Source organism: Euprymna scolopes, chromosome 36 (genome assembly GCF_053919585.1).
Source record: "Euprymna scolopes isolate OS-2025 chromosome 36, ASM5391958v1, whole genome shotgun sequence".
In the NCBI taxonomy this organism is placed as follows: Eukaryota; Metazoa; Mollusca; class Cephalopoda; order Sepiida; family Sepiolidae; genus Euprymna; species Euprymna scolopes.
The window spans coordinates 76834246-76853533 of record NC_136517.1 but is presented as its reverse complement, the minus strand read 5'-3'; the positions used below and the strand labels follow the sequence as shown (position 1 = coordinate 76853533).

At 34.8% G+C, this 19288-nt stretch overlaps 1 protein-coding gene across 4 annotated transcripts in view; it reads right to left on the bottom strand.

Annotated features, from left to right (window-relative positions):
- LOC145260617 (sodium/potassium/calcium exchanger 4-like) overlaps positions 1–19288 on the bottom strand; it is a 605323-nt gene that overhangs the window by 85117 nt on the left and 500918 nt on the right. For 2 of the 4 annotated variants that reach the window (XM_080118926.1, XM_080118927.1), the window contains exon 10: positions 7627–7653. The exons of the other annotated variants lie outside the window; for them this stretch is intronic. In XM_080118926.1, the coding sequence (XP_079975052.1) occupies positions 7627–7653 (27 nt within the window). The remainder of the gene's footprint in view (positions 1–7626; positions 7654–19288) is intronic. 4 annotated transcript variants of the gene reach the window in all.

Here is a 19288-nt window from a genome sequence, read left to right as displayed (position 1 = left end):
TTTATCCGCCCCCGTTTAGCTAGTGCGCCTCGTGAATTCAAGTTCGGCGCCATGTTGATTTCTTTTCTATCTCCACTCTTACACCTGCTAAAAGGCAAGCACGCTATGAGTGCGGTATTCAGTGAATGTATTTTTTTCTCTCCCAAAGTAGGAAATGTGACAAAAGGGTCGAAAAGTGGGATTTAAAAGTCAGAGCTCTGTGGTAGGCGCATTCTGGCCTTCTAAAAATACCTGAGCATCCCCGTCGGTATTTCCAGGCAGAGGCGCCTAAGGCGAGTAGCATAAAGCGAACCCCTTCTCAAAGAGAGATGGTAAAGCCTGAGAGGTTAGACCGCCTAGAACTGCACAAGATCAATCATACACCGCAAGCAACAGGGAAAGGGCATTTCAGAAATGATCTAGACTCTGTTGGTTTTGAGACCGAGGGGAAAAATCCCTCGCGAGGGTGAATGTCTTCGTTACGAAACAGAAATATAGTTTAACATTAAAAATAAATAAATAGCACAATAATATTTTGTAACAAAGTGTTCACAGTTGGGACAGGTAACCGATGAAAATGGAAAAATACTGATACATCGTCTGTGCTTACCGTATGCTTATAATAGCGATACAAATACAGGGGCGCAATATTAAATATTACAACCCGTTAATAAAGCGACACCCACACCCACACACATAAACATCTATTATATAAATCTCACCTGTCTGTTTAAATGTATGTATTTATGTATGTATGTTTGACTGTCTGCCTAAAACTTTCGACATAGGCGACGGATTTCCACGAAATTGGTATCGTTTTGAAGCTCGACCCTTCGGACGACAAATATCGAAGAATTGGCTAAGAATAGTATTTCCTTCACCCATAACTGGGCACTTTTCTAAAGGGAGAGGTCACTGTTATGCCGATATTTTCAAAAGTCATCTCGTCTTTTGATTGCCTAGCCTTTATTTAAACCTTCGTTACTTCCGGTTTGGCAATGGACTCAACAGCAAAGACGTCACGTTTGTTTTTCACTTTTCTTCCTCCTTAGCAGTACGGGGTCGAGCCTGCCTGCCTACTATAACATTTTTATTTTTTTGCATAACACACGCCTCCAAACCAGGCTAGTCTATAATATAAATCTCACCTGCCTGTTTAAATGTATGTATGTATGTATGTATGTATGTATGTATGTATGTATGTATGTATGTATGTATGTGTGTGTGCATCTGCCTAAAACTTTCGACAGTAGCGACGGATTTTCACAAGATCCTAGTCGTCTTAAAGCTCAACCTTCGGATGACAAATATCTAAAAATTGACCAAACCCGTTAATTCCTTCGGCCTCAACTGGTCACTTTTCCACAAGGAGGGGTCGCTTTTTTTTCGCCAATAATTTTTAAACTTGTCCCCTCTTTTCGATTGACTAGCCTTAATTACAACCTACGCCACTTCCAGTTCAGAGATTGACGCAACAGCAAAGATGTCACGCTTTTTTATTTTTCGTTCTTTCCCATCTTTGCGGTACAGGTTCGAGCCTGCATGCCTGCCTACTACTACTTTTTTTTTTGCTCAACACACATCCAAACACCCGGGCAACGCCGGGCACCAAGGCTAAGCTATAATATAAATCTTATCTGTCTGTTTAAATATATATATGCATGTATGTATACCTTCAAAAGGGCGAATGCACTCTTTTTCGAGGTCAACGGCCAACTAGCACCATGTGTGTTTGCGTGTATGTATGTGTGTCTTGAGGTGGAGAGGGCTCCCATAAGCCGTGGCGAAGGCAACCTTTCTAGGAGAAGCAAATCTCTGATTTAAAAAACCATAAAGCGGGAGGCCAGTACCCGCATTAAGCTGGTTTGAAGTTTAACTTGTTGCTGACTATCTTGCTCTTGCTTGTTGCTGGATCTCAACATTTTGAACCGAGAGAGAGAGAGACTTAGCTGTCGTACAAAGCTAAGACTCTGTAACATCATCTGTGTATAGATACTCCCTCAGGCATTTGTCTATTAAAATGGTCCTGTGGCTATGAAAGTCATTTTTGGGCTCATGGATTTTAAGTGTCTGAGAGAGCGGCACTCGTCTGACAAGACGTTGCAATCATCATGTATGCCTAAAACTTTCGACAGAGGTGATTTTTACAATATCGGTATCGTTTTGAAGCCCGACCCTTTGGACGACAAACATTGAAAAAATTGGCTATACACATTAATTCCTTCATCCTCAACTGGGCACTTTCCTACATGGAGAGGTCGCTTTTTTCGCCGATATTTTCGAAATTAATCCCGTCTTTTAGATTGACTTGCCTTAATTTGAACCTTCGCCGCTTCTGTTTAGGCGATTGGTGCAACAACAAAGACGTCACATTTACTTTTTCACATTCATTCCCGCCTTCGTGATACCGGTTCGAGCCTGCCTTCCTACAACTACTTCTTTTTTTTTTTTTTTTTTTTTTTTTTTTTTTTTTGCTTAACACACACCTCAAAACCCACGGGAAACGCCAGGTACCCAGATTAGTCTACAATATAAATCTCACCTGTCTGTTTAAATGTATGTATGTATGTATTTATGTATGTATGTATGTATGTATGTGGGTGTGTGTTTGTATGATTATTGAGGATTTGTGCCGTTGTGTGCGCGTTTCCAATTTGAAAGTTGCACAGGCTATGCAACGAATGACTGCCTCTTCTATGAATTGTGTGTATTGGATTGTCCTTCTTTTATATTCATATTATATTCATTTAATCGTACTCATCACCGTAACCTTCGACATGATTATTGAGGATTTGTGCCGTTGTGGACGCGTCTTCAATTTGAAAGTTGCACGTACACTGCAACTAATTTCTGTCTATTCTACGAATATTATGTGTTGGATTTCAATCTTTTTTATGCATGTTAAATTCATTTAATCATACCAATCATCATCATCATCATCATCATCATCATCATCATCATCATCATCATCATCGTCGTCATGAACGCTCATCATGTATATTCTACATGTACGTGTATGTGTACGTGCGTATGTGCATATGTATGTACATGCGTATATGTGTGCGTCTATATGTGCATTTTTGCATGTGTGCATGTGTGTGTGAACATGTGTGTGTACATGCGTATGTATGTTTGGTGCATGTGAATGCATGCATGTATGGATACGTGCGTGTGTTTATTTGCAGGCGTATGTGGAGTGAGAGAGCCCCGTAAGCCGTGGTGAAGGCAACCGCTGTAGGAGAAGAAAACCTTTGATTAAAAAACATAAAGCAGGAGACCAGTATCCGCATTAAGCTGGTCTTGTTGCTGGCTATCTTGCTCTAGCTTGTTGCTGGATCTCAACATTTTGAACAGAGAGAAAAACTTCACTGTTGTACAAAGCTAAAACTCTGTAATAACATATTTGTATAGATACTCCTACAGACATTTGTTAAAAAAAATAGCCCTTGGGCGATGGAAAAGTTGTGATTCGTGTAGGCCTGGAAGGCTGAAAACATGTAATAACTAATCTGACACCATTATATGTATATATGTGTATATATATATATGTATATGTGTGGATGTATTTGTATATGTGTATGTGTATATATGTGTATGCATATGTATGTGTGTATATGTATGTATGTGTATGTATTGTGTATGTATATATATGTGTCTGTTTATATATATGTATGAATATATGTATGTATGTGTATATATGTATGTATGCGTGTGTAATGTCTGCTTGAGGGTGTGCAAGTGGCTGGCAGGACTAAAAGTCATCTTCGGGCACATGGACTTTCAGTGACTGAGGGAGTGGCATTGTCTGATAAGACATCATTACCTGAAATCATAAAAATTGGTCAGTCAACTCGTAAGATGTATAGCAATAACATACTAAATTTTCAAGAGTCTACAACAATTTTAAATACCTATACAGAACCAAAAACTGGAAACTTACTGCAAACACCTCATAACTCTACCGAAACCCTAACATAATGATTAATTAACATTTATAGCGTAAATGTTACGTAACATGCGGCCAGAGCCGAGATTGAACTCACTACACGAGTTTGTAGTGTAATTCAAATCTTGTCCGCAGCTGAATACTTGATGCTTCGTCAGGGCTATCAAGGGTATTTTTTTATTTTGACGCCATCACTAGATGGGTTACCTACCACGGTTTAAGAGTGGCCCATCTAACCCCGAGAGAAGAATAGACCGCGCCAGTTTCCCAATCTGGTATTTTACCTCGCAGTACATACAACGCCTTGCGTTCCGAAATGGTCACCCATCTGGTACTGGCCAGGCTCGACGTTGCTTAATTTCAATGATCTGGCGGGAACCTGTTGTGTGAACGTGATTGTGCCGTACAACATTTCTACTTTGTCATGGCTGACGAAATGAGACAATCTAACTCATGGTTAAATAAAAAAAAATTCAATCAATTATAAGCTACAGTCTTCTGTAGGTTGAAGGTTCAATTCTTACTACAGGCGATAAATAACTAAAAATGATAATCATTTCACATTTATACGCGGTCATTGCTAACGTAAAGAGAACAATCTACTCCTCTGGATTAACTAAATGGTTCACTTCGAAATTCTATACATAGTCTCTAGATCGACAAGAAACGTCCCAATTTCGAGAAAATAAAACTTAACGTTGACTGAAACGTTTTAAATATAAGCAAGATGAGAATTTTAGTAAAAACCGACAAAAACAAAATGGAGTCAATTGTATTCCTCGTTTTGTAATCGCGTTTTTTTTTTTCGTATTTTTTATTCCAACTTTAAAACCGTCCATTATCTGATAATGATGCGCCTATTTGAAAATGTATCGCTAATCGCACCAATGATCTACTACCTTGTCGATCGAAAGATAAGGCGGCTTTTTTCTTTTCTTTTTCTTCTTTTTTCTTTTTTCTTTTCTTTTTTTCTTCTTTTTTTTTCTTTCTTTTTTTTTAGTCCCGTTGCTTTCTCAAGTTTAGTCGTTCATTTTAACAAGACTTACTCTTCTTTCTTAAAACAATATCATCTATTCTATATTAAAGATAACATCCATTTATTTGTATCTATATATAAAGTTGGGTACGTACATATGTTTATATATTTGTATGTGCAGGATTTACTCCTAAACTAATTAGTCGATCATTATGAGTTTTGGAACACAGCTGTTCCGATTTTTGTAAAATTTTTAACTATAGGCATTACAGATGAATTAATAAATCTTTCCCAAATGCCCTTGAAGTATTTAAAGAAAAATTAAAGGGCATAATATTAAAGGGGGTTTATAAGGTGCGATATGGGAGGGGTAATATGGACACAAATTCTTTTCCGAAAATTTAAATATTTCAGATTTACATTAAATTTAATTCATAATTTTTAGGCACTAATTAAGCAAGATTAATTAATTAATTTACTCTCTTTGCATAAACTAAATTAAACTAAACATAGACTACACATGGGCATCTTACGCCTTACACGCACACAAACGCATATACATTGTGTTTTGGATCCTTTCCAACTTCCGAATAATGGCCTTCACTTTTGGCATATTTGTCGTAAGTACGACTACTTTCCATTGCTTCATTGTCAGGGATAGATTAATCTAACTGGTTTATTTTATTGGTAGTATTTTTTTTTTTTTAGTTTTTATTAGCAATACTTCTATTATTTCAAGTTTTCGTTTGCTAGAAGCATTACTAATAAAACAAACAAACAATAAACACGCAAAAAAAAACTATCAATTAGTCGAGCAAGGAACTGCGAGACTCAACAAAATATTATGTCGAAACTAATTTCACTTGAAAAATAAACTTTACCTGAAATGTTTATAAAGATTTTAACATAATTAGCCAATGAAATGAATATACACGTTGTTAAAAATATATATAAATTGTTCAAAACCAGTTAGATGAATCTTTCCTGATGATGAATCCAGAAGGATTAGAAAGGACTCGGATTTAAAAATATGGCGATTACATCAGCCAGTTTTTGTCAGAAGTCAAAACCGTTGTTCAGAAATTCAAAAGGATCTAAAACAAAATTTAAACATCTATTTTATTAAATGAATTAGATTTTTAAAAACTGCTGCCTAAATATACTGATATCTCAATGTTTATACGATTGTAGATTTTCATTACAGCATTAACTTCTAAACTAATAAACTGATCATTAATAATTTTAGAGGAGGGCTTCTAGGCATAAGAGGTAAAACTGTGGGCTATATTTAGTTTAATTTCATGTAAAGAGAGTGAAAAGAAGGTGAAAATTCAGATATATTTGATTTTTGTGAAAGTTTAAGATTGTGAAGTCGATTTTGTACTTTGTAAAGGCAAGGAAGAGTGTGCTGGACTGCACCTCCTCAGATTTGACCAGTATAATCAGTCTTGAGGAGTATCCAACTCTTATGCAGGTAGAGGGTTGCATGAGGAGTCAATTACTTTTTGGCGCAATAAACCTACTTACTAATCAAATGACTAGCAATTTCTGTAATTTTTCGGAAACCAAACAAACAACCTTCAGAAAGAATCTTTATTTCCATCATTAATGCATTAATGCTCATCAGCTGTAATTGAAATGGATGACTTTCGTCTTGGAGAAGCATTATGCGTTGAAAGGCTTCTGAGACTGACCTTTACTCCGGATCTGAAATTGAGCACTTGCATCAAATCGGTTGCCGAGATCGCCGGAAAAATGGTTAGATCATTCTACCGCTCCAGTAGTTATCGCGCTCCCGATGCAATCATCTACCTGCAGAAGACTCAAGTACGTCCTAAAATAGAGTACTGCTGCCTCATCTGAAGAGGATCTGCTCACAGCATCTTACCCTGCCACGACAGGGTAAAAAACTGACTTCGAAATTTGATAGCCGATAACATTTTCTCATGTCTGCTGTCTCTTTCTCATAGAAGAGTCGTTGTGAGACTCCCCCCACACTCTCTCTCTCTTTTCTATATCGTTATTTTCATGACAGGTTCTCGACTGAGCTTTAATCTATGGTTCCCTCCTGTAAGTCAATCGTGGCACACACCCAGCAACAACAACTGTCAACAATTTTCCTTACTCTCCATTTGCACCTAAATCTAAGCCAAAATGTCCTGAGCAAAGTGTTTCTTTTTTCTAAGAACTGTTCGTCTGTAGAACACAATACAACGGGAGCTGTTTTCCAACTTACTATAACATGGTTATTTTCAAACCCAACGTAAACAGGTTCTTGATGAGTGGTACTAAGATAAAGTAACCTATCAAATTTCTATCACGATACTAATTAACTCTTATCCTTGAGTGGCATCCACGCTTTGATGATCGTTGATTACTCGGCAAAAAAAAAAAAAAAAAAAAAAAATGATCAAGTGAACAGAATCACGAACTCATGTACCGACAATACCTTTATACGCAAACTTACAAAACAAGATATCACGAATTTTACGAATAAAAATAGAAAAGGTCAGACGAGTTTCCCTCTTTTTTATTGAAAGAGGAAGGGTAAGTGAAACAACGTGATCAACAGCAACCATTTTTTAGGGGTCATCTGGAAAGTGTGCGTTCAATGAGGGCGAGGGTTGGGAGATCAAAGGAGACATCATAAATGAATGAATCAGGAACGAATATTAGGGCGACATTTAAGGGTGGACATCATAAGATTAAATGGCGACAAACTTACTTTCCTTCGTCGGAGCTGCGACCAAAGCTAAAAATAGTAACAGAATTATCATGCAACAAAATAAATAAATAAATAAATAAATAAATAAAGATATACTTGAAAGGAATAAGTATCCAGAAAATTTTAGCGCTTAATGAATCAGTCTCAAGTATGGACAAAAATCTCGTATCCGCCCCGGAAATGACACAAGCATTTTACGGTTTGTTTGGTTGTTTTTGTTTTACGGCATATCAACCTTTTTCAGGTTATTTAATGCCGAATCTAGTTATTTTGAGGAACGATTTTTAATGGAGTATATATATTTTTTTAAAAGTCAGATTCTATTCAACCCATAGTTGGGACCCTAACAGGTACTACCACTCCGGGTCAGAGTGGACCTGGGAGCAATGGCAATTAAAGGGTGGCGCCACACTCCCTAAGTCCCGCAAGGTGGAGCCTCACCATCGGATATAGTTTTAGGTCATATCCAGGACCCATTTTACGGTTTGAAAACCACAATTTTTCCTTTTCAATTTAAAAAAAAAAAGAAGTTCGGACCTTGCTGAAATAACAAGTCAAAAACTATATGGTCTCCCGACTGAGGCCTTGAATTTTAGGAGAAAAAAAAATTAGCCCTAAAAAGTGTGTTTTTCATCCCTAAAACACCCTGGGGCTCAAACTCCAGAATGTTACCAGGCTAAAATACTACGCTTCCAGATGTATATCTATGTGGTTTTTTTCTTTTTTGTAATTTTCAGCAAAATCTAATTGTCCGAAAAGATCCTATGTCCCGTAAATTGCTATTTTGGGCCGTTTTGACCACTTTTTACCCCCTTCGACTCCCCTGGGGACGCAACCAGAATTTTTATCAAATATCCGAGAATGTGACATTTCCTCCCTTGGGTAGATGTAACTTCATGCAAAATTTCAGGTTGGTTGTTTTTGTTTTACGGCATATCATCTCTCTTCAGGTTATTTAATGCCGAATCCAGTGATTTTGAAGAAATTTTTTTTAATAGAATATATATATATATATATATATATATATATATATATATATATATATATATATATATATATATATATCAAGTCGATTTCTATTAAACCCATAGTTGGGACTCTAACAGGTACTACCACTCCGGGTCAGAGGGGACCTGGGATTAATGGCAATTGAGGGGTGACTCCACACTTCCCCAAAGCCTACAAGCTTGAGCCTCACCATCGGATATAGTTTAAGATCATATCCAGGAATAAAAAATTTCAGAAAAATGTAATGAGTAGTTATTGAGAATTTTTCGGGAACGAACGGACGAACAGACGAACGGACGAGGGTTAATTCTAAGGTAAAAAATCCAACTAAGAGGATGGACCAATAACATTGTTAGTTAGGAACTCATTCAGCTAACAATTTCATATACACAAGATACTTTGAAAATTGGAATAGTTTTTAAAGGGTCAAAAAATGGGTCAAAATTAAACACAATAGCCATACATTTTGTACATTCGTCTATTTTTATAGTTTATTTTTAATCAGTTCATATATGTATCACGTTGGTACAGTGGTAACGTCACCGGCTTTGAATGCTAGTTTGGCCTTCAGTTTCAATTCTAACTGACGACACCCAAATTCTTTTTTTTTTTTTTAATTTTGAAATCACGACTCTATAATAATATCTACGAAATCTTGACAAATTAAAATATCATATTTAAGCGTATTTTACGACCGGGCAAAGCCCCTTCCCCCGCTGGCCATATATATCGAACCTTACTGAAATAATAACCTTTACTAATTTACTAATTAGAAATTCTTTCAGCTAATAATTTGATACACTAAAGATATCGTAAAAATTGAATATAATTTGAAAAATCATATCTAAAACCAGCGCGGTCCATATTCTTCATATTTACCAAAATTAATTCAACATCTTTTTAGGGTTTATTTTGTAAAACTTCAACCCTAAGTAACGGTCACGGGCTTATTTATGTAGTGCCGTTTGATCGCAGAAAATTTAGGTCATGTGATTTTATTTTAGACGGTGTAAACTCAGAAATTTACCTCATTGAAAATTACGAACAGACTTTTAAAACCGAACACAACTAAGTTCAAATTATAAAAGTGATTAAATGAATAAATAAAAATCTTTTTAAAACGAACGACACAAACCCCTTTAATTAAATGCAACTTTATATTGATTTACTTCGTATATTAAAATAATCCATTTTCAACGAATTTACATAAAAATAACGTTGGCCTCGTTAGTTTTGTGTAAAAATAGTCGCGGTTCGTGCATAGAACAGTAGAACTGCAGCACCTCCAACTTATTTATGTTCAATATTAGCAGTTCAGCCCGGCTTTGCCCGAGCTCTATGTACTGTTCATAACTTGCCTCATGTGTGAATACACTTTATGTAAGATTTCAAATGTTTGGACCAAAATTTTGTCTTTGAGTAATTTCGTAGAGACCGCAAAGGTCAATTTTTTAAATTTTGGTCCTAATTTTAACCCCTTAACATTTATTATTTTGGCCTCAAATCAAAATACAAAGTTTTACCCATGTCCAAGTTACCTACATCTAAAATTTCAAATCTTTAGACCCAAAATTGGCGGAGGAATTTGGTAGAATCTGCAAAGGTCAACTCTTTGAACTTTGAGTTTTTGGCAGCAAATTTTTTGTCCCAAAACTGATTAAAATACTTGCTGCATGTCTGAATAGTTGTTATGTATAAATTTCAAATGTTTAGACCCCAAATTGCCAGAGTAGTTTGCCAGACACTGCAAAAGTCAAATCTTTTGAACTTTACCCCTGGTAGTTCAAATTTTCGAGCCAAACCAGTGAAAAAGCTTGCCCTATCTCTGAATACCCTTTATGTAAAATTTCAAATGTTTAGACCAGCAATTGGCTGAGTAATTTGGTAGAGACCGCAGAGGTCAAATTTCTTTTAACTTTGACCCCAATTTTGACTCGTCGCCATTTAATTTTAGGGGTTCAAATCAAATTATAAAGTTTGATCCATGTCATAGTAATCTACATTTAAAATTTCAAGTGTTTAGACCCAAAATTGGCGGAGGAGTTTGGTAGAGTTCTCAAAGGTTCAATCGTTGAACTTTGACCCCTTGACAGCAAATTTTCTAACCGAAAACCGATGGAAACGGTTTTCCCAAATCTCAATGCTCGTTATGTCAAATCTCAAGTCTCTAGACCGAAAATTGACAGAGTTATTTTGTCGGGAAATCTACAAAGAAAGACACACACATTTTTGCTTCTATATATATATATATAGATTACTTGCTCGGGTGTTTGGAGGTGTATGCTGTGCAAAAAAAAGCAAAAAAACAAAAAAAATGGTTAATTTTTTAAAACTTTGACCCCTATTATGACCCCTTAAAATTTATAGTTTAGGGCTCAAATCACTTTATTAAGTTAGATCCAGGTTCAAGGAACCTATATCTAAAATTTCAAGTGTCTAGACCCAAAATTGTCGGAGGAGTTTGGTAGAGTTCTTAAAGGTCAAATCGTTGAAATTTGACCCCTTAACAGCCAAATTTCTGGCTAACACCCGTCACATCGATTTTCCCAAATCTCAGTACCCGGTATTTCAAATTTCGAGTCTATAGACTAAAAATTGGCAGAGTTATTGCGTAGGGAAATGTACACAGACAGACAGACACACAGACACACAGGCAGACAGACACGTTCACTTTTATAGATATATAGATTAATCAAATAAAAAAAACCAATACGTTCGTATTTTTAATTATTTTATCTTTATGTGTACACTAGCTGAAGTACCCGGCGTTGCCAGGTTGTATTTTATAAAAATTGAACATTCCGTCCTCATACATAATTATCTTATTGATTAAACGAAACATTAACTCAGTGGCTTCTTTTTCCATATCCTCCATTAGGTAGGAGCAGTAGGTGCGTTTTATTTCATAGAGGTCTCGACAGTAGCACTAATTCTCTTTTCTAGTTTAATCTTTTATCTTTTGGTCCGTCTTTCAAAATTTGATGCAAGAATATAAATATTAATTTACTTGTCCGACGTTCGGTGCCACAAAAAACAATATCATCATCGCAAATATTAATTAATGAGAAACGAATTACCTCCCTTTATAGTAGCTATTTATTCGTTCCAAATCATTAAAATTTTCAAAACGAACAAAAAATGTTTGTCTGTTTATTGTTTTAAATTGGCTATTTCATTTTATAATTGAATAAAAAGTAATGTTGAGAGGAGACTGTACATTTTTGTTTATTATAGATTTATTTTTAAAATTAAAAAAAATGTGCATTTGTAATTTTTTTAAATAATTTTTTTAGCTTTAAATGGTTTAAAAAAGAATTTACTAAAAAATTGTTTAATTCATCGCTATTTTGTTTTTATTTTATTTGTTTTTTTCATCTTATTTTTTTCACTTTATCTATAATGTGTTTTTTTTATTTTATTTATAATGTGTTTTAAAAATGTTCAACTACTGTGGAATTTCCACGAGTTCTGCTAGTCTATATATTAATGTGATAGCGTATTTGGCTCCGCTTGCCGTAAAATACGATTCAATATATTTAAAATCATGCAAATACTCGCATTTATTAATACAGTGTAACCCAGATGTAAGAAACTTCCCCTCTCCGATCCCTCTCTTATATCCGGGTCATACTCATGTCCGGGGTTCTTATATCCGGGTTACACTGTACATTAACACAGGCTTTAATTTGGGAACAAGAGAAAATCACTTTTATATAGGTTTTCTTATATTCGGGTCTCTTATATTCGGGTTATCCTTTACAAAAATATGATGGCAAAAGTTAAAAAAAAAAAAATGACTTAGGACCATCAACTAGAATCGAAACCAAAGCATTTCGCATCCCCTACCGATGTTGGTATCGAGACAAAGATAGGTAAGGTCTAAATATTAACACACTTGAAATAATGAATTTTGTGAGCATGCGCAGATAGAAGTATAAACATGTCGGCCAGTTGAAAAGAACATTTCGCATTTCAACATGTCGATATATGCCTGTGTGCTTGATCCATCAACCCAAACAAAGATTTCACTTGTTATAAATAATCATTGATGTATAATTACTATTTCCTGTTAACTATTTGACCAGTAGTTTAAGAGTTTACCTGTTAAATATTTACACACGCACATATTTTCCAATACTCCAAGATATTCCAATACTTTCTTCCCCAGAACTGCTAGACTTTAGAACTCATTCCTGGATTCTGTTTTCCTAACTGTACTGACATGCAGAAATTAAAGTGTAATGTGAACAGACATCTTGCTACTCATCCCCCTTCATAATATCCCTGCAATTTATTTCCCCGATAGTAGCCCCCTACTTCAAAGTGGCACTCTGCCTTGTTTGGGGTGAAAATTGAATTAAAAAAAGATACATCTACTGTTTAATTTATATAGATTTGAAAATCCTTAAGTTTAATGTCGGTAGACATTCATGCAAAATATATAAAAGAAACTCCTGTGGAGTCGAAAGCTACGGCGGAGGCGTGAGATCAACAGATTCACCTTCTTGGTGTATGCGCATGCGCATGCTCAAATTAATCCACGGCACATAAAAGGCCAATAGGGAACTGTGGCTTCTCGCAGCGACGCGTGTTTGATTCTGCGCGTGCTGTTTATGATTAGTTTACAAAAGACTATTAAGATTTTATTTACAGAAAGTTTTTAATTAAAAATGTGTATATAAGAAAAATGTACTTATGAATTTGTTTGTTATATTTTATACGCATACACTGTAGAATAACGTTGATAATTAATTTGTTAACAGACGGAAATTCAAAACCTTTTTTAATTAAAAGTAAGTAAAACTTGCAAAGAACGCTCGGTTCTACGATTGTTTTAAAAGTGGAACGGAAATTTAAATTTCGTTCCGTTTAATCTTTTTTCTTTAAAAGTGCGTATGCGCCCAACGTCCAACTCACTGTTCACATTCGACATGTCAACTTTTATGGGTTTTATAGTATGTTGACGAGGTTGGGGGTGCTTATTCTGAGAGCCGTTCTTAACATGGAGACGTTGGAGGTGTCTATTCCGAAAGCCGTTCTTAATATGGGGACGTTGAAGGTGTCTATTTCAAAAGTCGTTCTTAACATGGGGACGTTGGAGGTGTCTATTCCGAAAGTCGTTCTTAACATAGGGACGTTGGAGGTGTCTATTCCCAAAGCCGTTCTTAATATGGGGACGTTGGGGGTGTATATTCCCAAAGCCGTTTTTAACATGGGGACGTTGGGGGTGTCTATTCCGAAAGCCAATTTTAAAAATAAAATATTAAAACGAAACGAAATTTAAATTTTCGTTCCATTTTTAAAACAATCGTAAAGCAGAACGTTCTCCATAGGTTTTACCTAAATGTATTCTTTTGAATTTAGTAAACATTAAAGAATAAAAAAATTTACCCAGATTTTATTTTATCGTAGACTTTTGAGAACTGAATTGTTTACAAGTTTTTATGCAAGCAAACAAACGAAAAAAAACATTTAAAAAATACATTTTATTCACAAATCTTTGTATAACCCTCTTGTTTTTGTTTAAAAAAAAATATATATATATACTTGCCTCACCTCGAGGTCAATATTCGAAGTTTTACTATGTCAAACAGGCTTTTAATTAGTGATGGGACGATTCCAATATTTTTCCCGATTCCGATACAATTACCGATTCCGATTCTTTATAAATCTCTAATTATTTAACTATAAGATTGTTATTCCCCCCCCCCCGATTTTCGTAAAAACACATTAAATATATAGATATTTTCCTAAACACCAAAATACATCGTGGAGGATGATCTATCGATTTTAGCTTCAGTGGTAATTTAAAATCAATAAATATTTAATATTACTAGCAATGGAAGATTTTGGTTTAAACAAAATAAAATACAAAAAAAAAGACAAAAGAATCGTTTTGGCATCGGAAAATAGGAATCAATTTTTCCGATTCCGATATCGATTCCGATATCGATTCCGATACCCCCCAAATCTTCCGATTTTTCCGATTCCCGATTCCTATTCCGATTAATCGTCCCAACACTAGTTTTAATGTAATAATAATTTCATTTTGAAAAAGTTTTTTTGTTTTGATTAGAAATGTTCGTATGACAAAATGTGCTTGTAAAGAAAACTGTTTTAATTACACTCGTTTTAAACTTTGCATGACATTTGTTGGCAGATAGAAATAGATAATACGCAAAACTTTAAAAATAAGACTAAAGAAAGAAAATCCTTCTAGACTGAGGCTAATTCTTTTGGGAAAGTTAGATTAAAATCTGTTTTTGTTATGCCTGTAAATAAATGTATAATATGACCCCCGCCCACTTAAACTAAATTGTTTTCTACATTAAAAAACGATCCTTGTGTCTTTTTTTGCTCCTGTGGGAAAAGCAAGCATGTAGAAACTTTTTTTTATATAAAAAATAATTCCTAAAAATATTTGTAAGCAAAATTACGTACTTTCACATGTTTTTATCGTTTGTGAAGAGAAAGGAATGTAGACATTTTTATTCTGTAAAGTTTAAAGATTAAAAGAAATTATCAGCTTCCGTGTGCTAATTTAATGGCGAAGTTAAAAATGTAACAAAAAAATACATAATTTTATGAAGCAACACTCCACTAGCAGTGTCAGAAATTTCGTGAAAACTATTGAATAATTCCACCTGCTATCTTTCGAAGCTTATAACTCCTCGAAAAATGTAATTCAAACCCCAATTTTTTTTTCAATTAAAGGAGCAAGGAACAAGGTTTCATTAAAAAAAAAAAAACTCAAAAAAACAAACAACGTGTTTTTTTTTAAAAAAAGGTTTTAAACTTTGGACTTTACAGGTAAATTTCTAAAAAACACTACTTTTTTTTGTTTTAAATTTGAATATATTATTTATTGATCTTTTATCTTCAATTTGTGATATATAAAACTTTGGTACATAAATTAATTATTTACTTTTTAATAGACATTTGAAAATGGGGAGGGGGCGTAAATAAAAAAAAACGTTTGTCTAAAATATTATATTCGGTTTATTGGAAAGAGCATAAAATTTCACATTGACTCTGAAAATATCGTAAAAATAGAATCAATAGAAAAATTTTGATAGATTTTTAAAGTTTAAAAATTGAAAAATACTGAACTCGTAACATTCAATTAATTTCATTACTATTTTTTAAAAAATATTTCTATTACTTTTTATACAACTTTAATAGTTTATTTTGGAAGTATAATCCATAAAGAAAATAAACAACCCATCTTTAAAAGAGAAATTACAATTTTTTTAAATATTTTATTTGCAGTTTCGTGTTAGGGGTGTAAAAAATTCCTACAAAAATTCTGATGCACTCCACTAATCTTAGCGACGAGTCGCCACTGTGTAGAAGTATCTATAATTGTACTTTTTAATATGTTTTTTTTCCAGGTGGAAAAGAGGAACGTCTTTTCATTAAATTAACAGTGCACTGTTTAATTTAGCACCAAAGCAATATATTTTTCTTTTTTAATTGCTCAAATTTATCGATCGTAAATGTGTGATTTATTGATTTCAAAAATAAGAACAATACTTTTGTCCTGTTTAAAATCTTAAAAAAGTTAATTCAACATTTTTTTTTTTATATGAGGGTCTATTTTGTAAAACTCCTACCCTAAGTAACGAGTACTGGTTTATTTAGGCAGTACCTAATTTCTGATCTTAGAAAATTTAGCTCACGTGATATTATTTTAAACGGTGTAAACTCAAGAATTTACCCCGTCGAAAACACCATCTACAATAATATCAGTTGACCTAAATTTTCCGAGATCAGAAATTTTAGTACCTCTAAAATAAACCAGAACCACCCAACCTTTTGCAAATTTAGTATCGTCTGCCTTTTTACATTCTTTCGCGGCTTTTAAAGCATAAATTACGTCAGCCGTTTTCGTGACTGAATCAAGATTCACCGTCGATACTCTGGACTGATTATGTAAACACTGAAATTGTCTGGATGCTAATACTTTACAAGTACCACAAAAAAGTATCCAAAATCAGTAAAAAAATATATCAATATTAATAAAATTGTGCGGTCATCTACCATGTGTCTTTGTCGTTTTCGCATCGACGTAACTTTTATAATTTCGCATTGAAATTAAAATGAAAAATGCTGAAGTGCCAAAAAATTTAAAAAAAAAATTGAAATTTAAAATGTAAAAAAATAAGTTAATTAGGAATTTAATGTTAAATCCACCAGAATGCATTTCGATATTTTAGTAAGCAAGTTAGCTATTAAACAAATATGAAAAAGTATTAAAAGTAATTAAATAAATCTGGGGAGTGTGCAGTTAAACCAAAAAAAAAAAAAAAAAATCAAACATACAATCAATAAATGTTACGTTTCTTACCTACCTGACTCTCTTTTTTTTTTAAATACAAGGTTGAACGATACAATTGTCGCCATAAAGAAGAAAACACTACATCTTTATTTTAAAACTTTAATTGAAAAAATCAATTCAAGTAACTTGATTATGTAGAAGAGATGACATCTATTCAATGTAGCCGCCTTCAGCCTCAATCACCGCCTCGATACTGGTTCAGAACTGGGAGCATGACTTTTCAACAAGCGCTGGTGCGAGCTCGGCGAATACTCGGCGAATACTCGGCGAATGGCGGCGATCAGGTTGGTTTTGGTGTTGTGGGGGGGGGTCGTGCTGATGATATTCTCGACGAATGACCAAAAGAAGTAGTCCAGCGCGTTCAGGTTTGGGGAGGAGGGGGAAGTGAGAGAAGGGTACAAAGTCGTAGCACTCCTTCTGAAGCAAGGCTGAATCTCTTTGGACTTGTGGGCCGGCGCCGAGTCCTGCTGTCACACCAAGGATTTGACATCAGCTACCTGATTGCACAAGAAGATCACCACACTCTTCAGCACATCCAGGTACACTTTAGTGTTGAATTTCAAGCCAACTTCGAAGATATGAGGTGGCATGATGTGGCCTTCACTTGAAACCACACCAAAGACCATAACCGTGGGCACGTTCCTGTTATTTGTGGCAATCCAGCGATGCATTTTGAGGGTGCTGGCAATGGTCCTGCTGTCATAACTTGAATCGGTAGAGAGCATAAGTTGTACCGCAGCGCATCTCCGATCTCGCTTGTTGAACATTGTGTCACTTTCAGAGATGATAGAAGGCTCCTATCGCTCTTGGGATTTTACACAACTGACCAACTAATAGATGGTTTGCAACAAAATAAGAAAACCGGTTTTCATTAAAGGGAAATGGAACCATGTCGTCTTTTCTAGGGCGACAATTTTATCGTTCGACTCTGTAGTTTAAAATGCTCTTTATTTCACCCCAAATATTCCCTTTTTACGATGCTTCCATTCAGTCTCAAGGGACAATGAATATCCCTTGTAAGGTTAGCTGCGCGTGTAATTGTGAGGCAAGGATTGCGCAAGCTCTAACCACACCTTTCCAAAATCGGCACCGCTTGAGTTCAGTGGCAAGAAGTGCTAGACGACTGGAAACAATGCAGAGAGCACATAGGATTCCCAAACAGTCACCCATTTTTGGTACTCGCCAGGCTCAATGTTACTTAACTGCGGTAATCTTAAGGGATCCGGTGTGTCTATGTGAATTATACCGTATTTATTCCTTTTTACGAGTTGTTAGCTAACAAAATGGCCGCCGACATTGTTCTTCTTTGCTTCCTATGAAGAATAATATTGGCAGCATTTCTTGTTGATGAGAACTTTAATCTGATTAATGCAAATAATCCAAATTTTAAATTCTCATCTAAAAAAATTCCGAAACAGATTCTTATTTTCCGCAGGAAATTTTTTAATTTTTTTTTTTTACTTGGTAAAAAATATATTCATAAAAAATTAGATGGCGATAGGGAATTGACTTCATCGATATAATTTTCTCTTTCTCTCTCCCTCTGTTCCCCTCTCTTTCTCTTTATATATATATATATATATATATATATATATATATATATATATATATATATATATATATATATATATATATATATATAAGTTGAGTAGAAAGCTCTTGGGGCATTTTCAAATAAGTTTTCGTTATAATACCTTTACTTTATATATCATTTAAAGAAGCGTTTTTTCCTTCTGTCTAATCGTTTAAATTACAATCGTTTTAAAACAATTATATTTTCTTTTCAAAACGTCGAATACAAAATGTAAAAAAAAAAAATTCTTATTTCAATTCAAGCTAGGCCGAAAAATTGCTGAAACGGCTCACAATATCAATGAAGCGTTTGGCCCAGGAATCAGTACTGAACCCACAGCACAATGGTGGTTTAAGAAATTTCCTGGTGGCGTCTTGAAAATGATGAGCGCAGTGGTCGGCCATCGGATGTTGACACCGATCAATTAAGAGCCTCAGTCGAAGCCAATCATCACACAACTGTTCGAGAACTTGCTTCTGAATTAGGCGTAACGTATAAAACGATTTCCAATCGCTTAAACGAGATTGAAAAGATAAAAACCTTGATAAGTTGGTGCCCCACGAATTGAACGACAACTAAAAGAAGCGCCGTTATTAAGTGCCATCTCCCCTTCTTGTATGCAACAAGAACGACCCGGGTCTGGACTGGGTTGTGACTTGTGATGAAAAATGCGTTCTTTACGACAACCGGGGACGCTCAGCTCAGTGGTTAGCCACCGAAAAACCTCCACGACACAAGAGTTG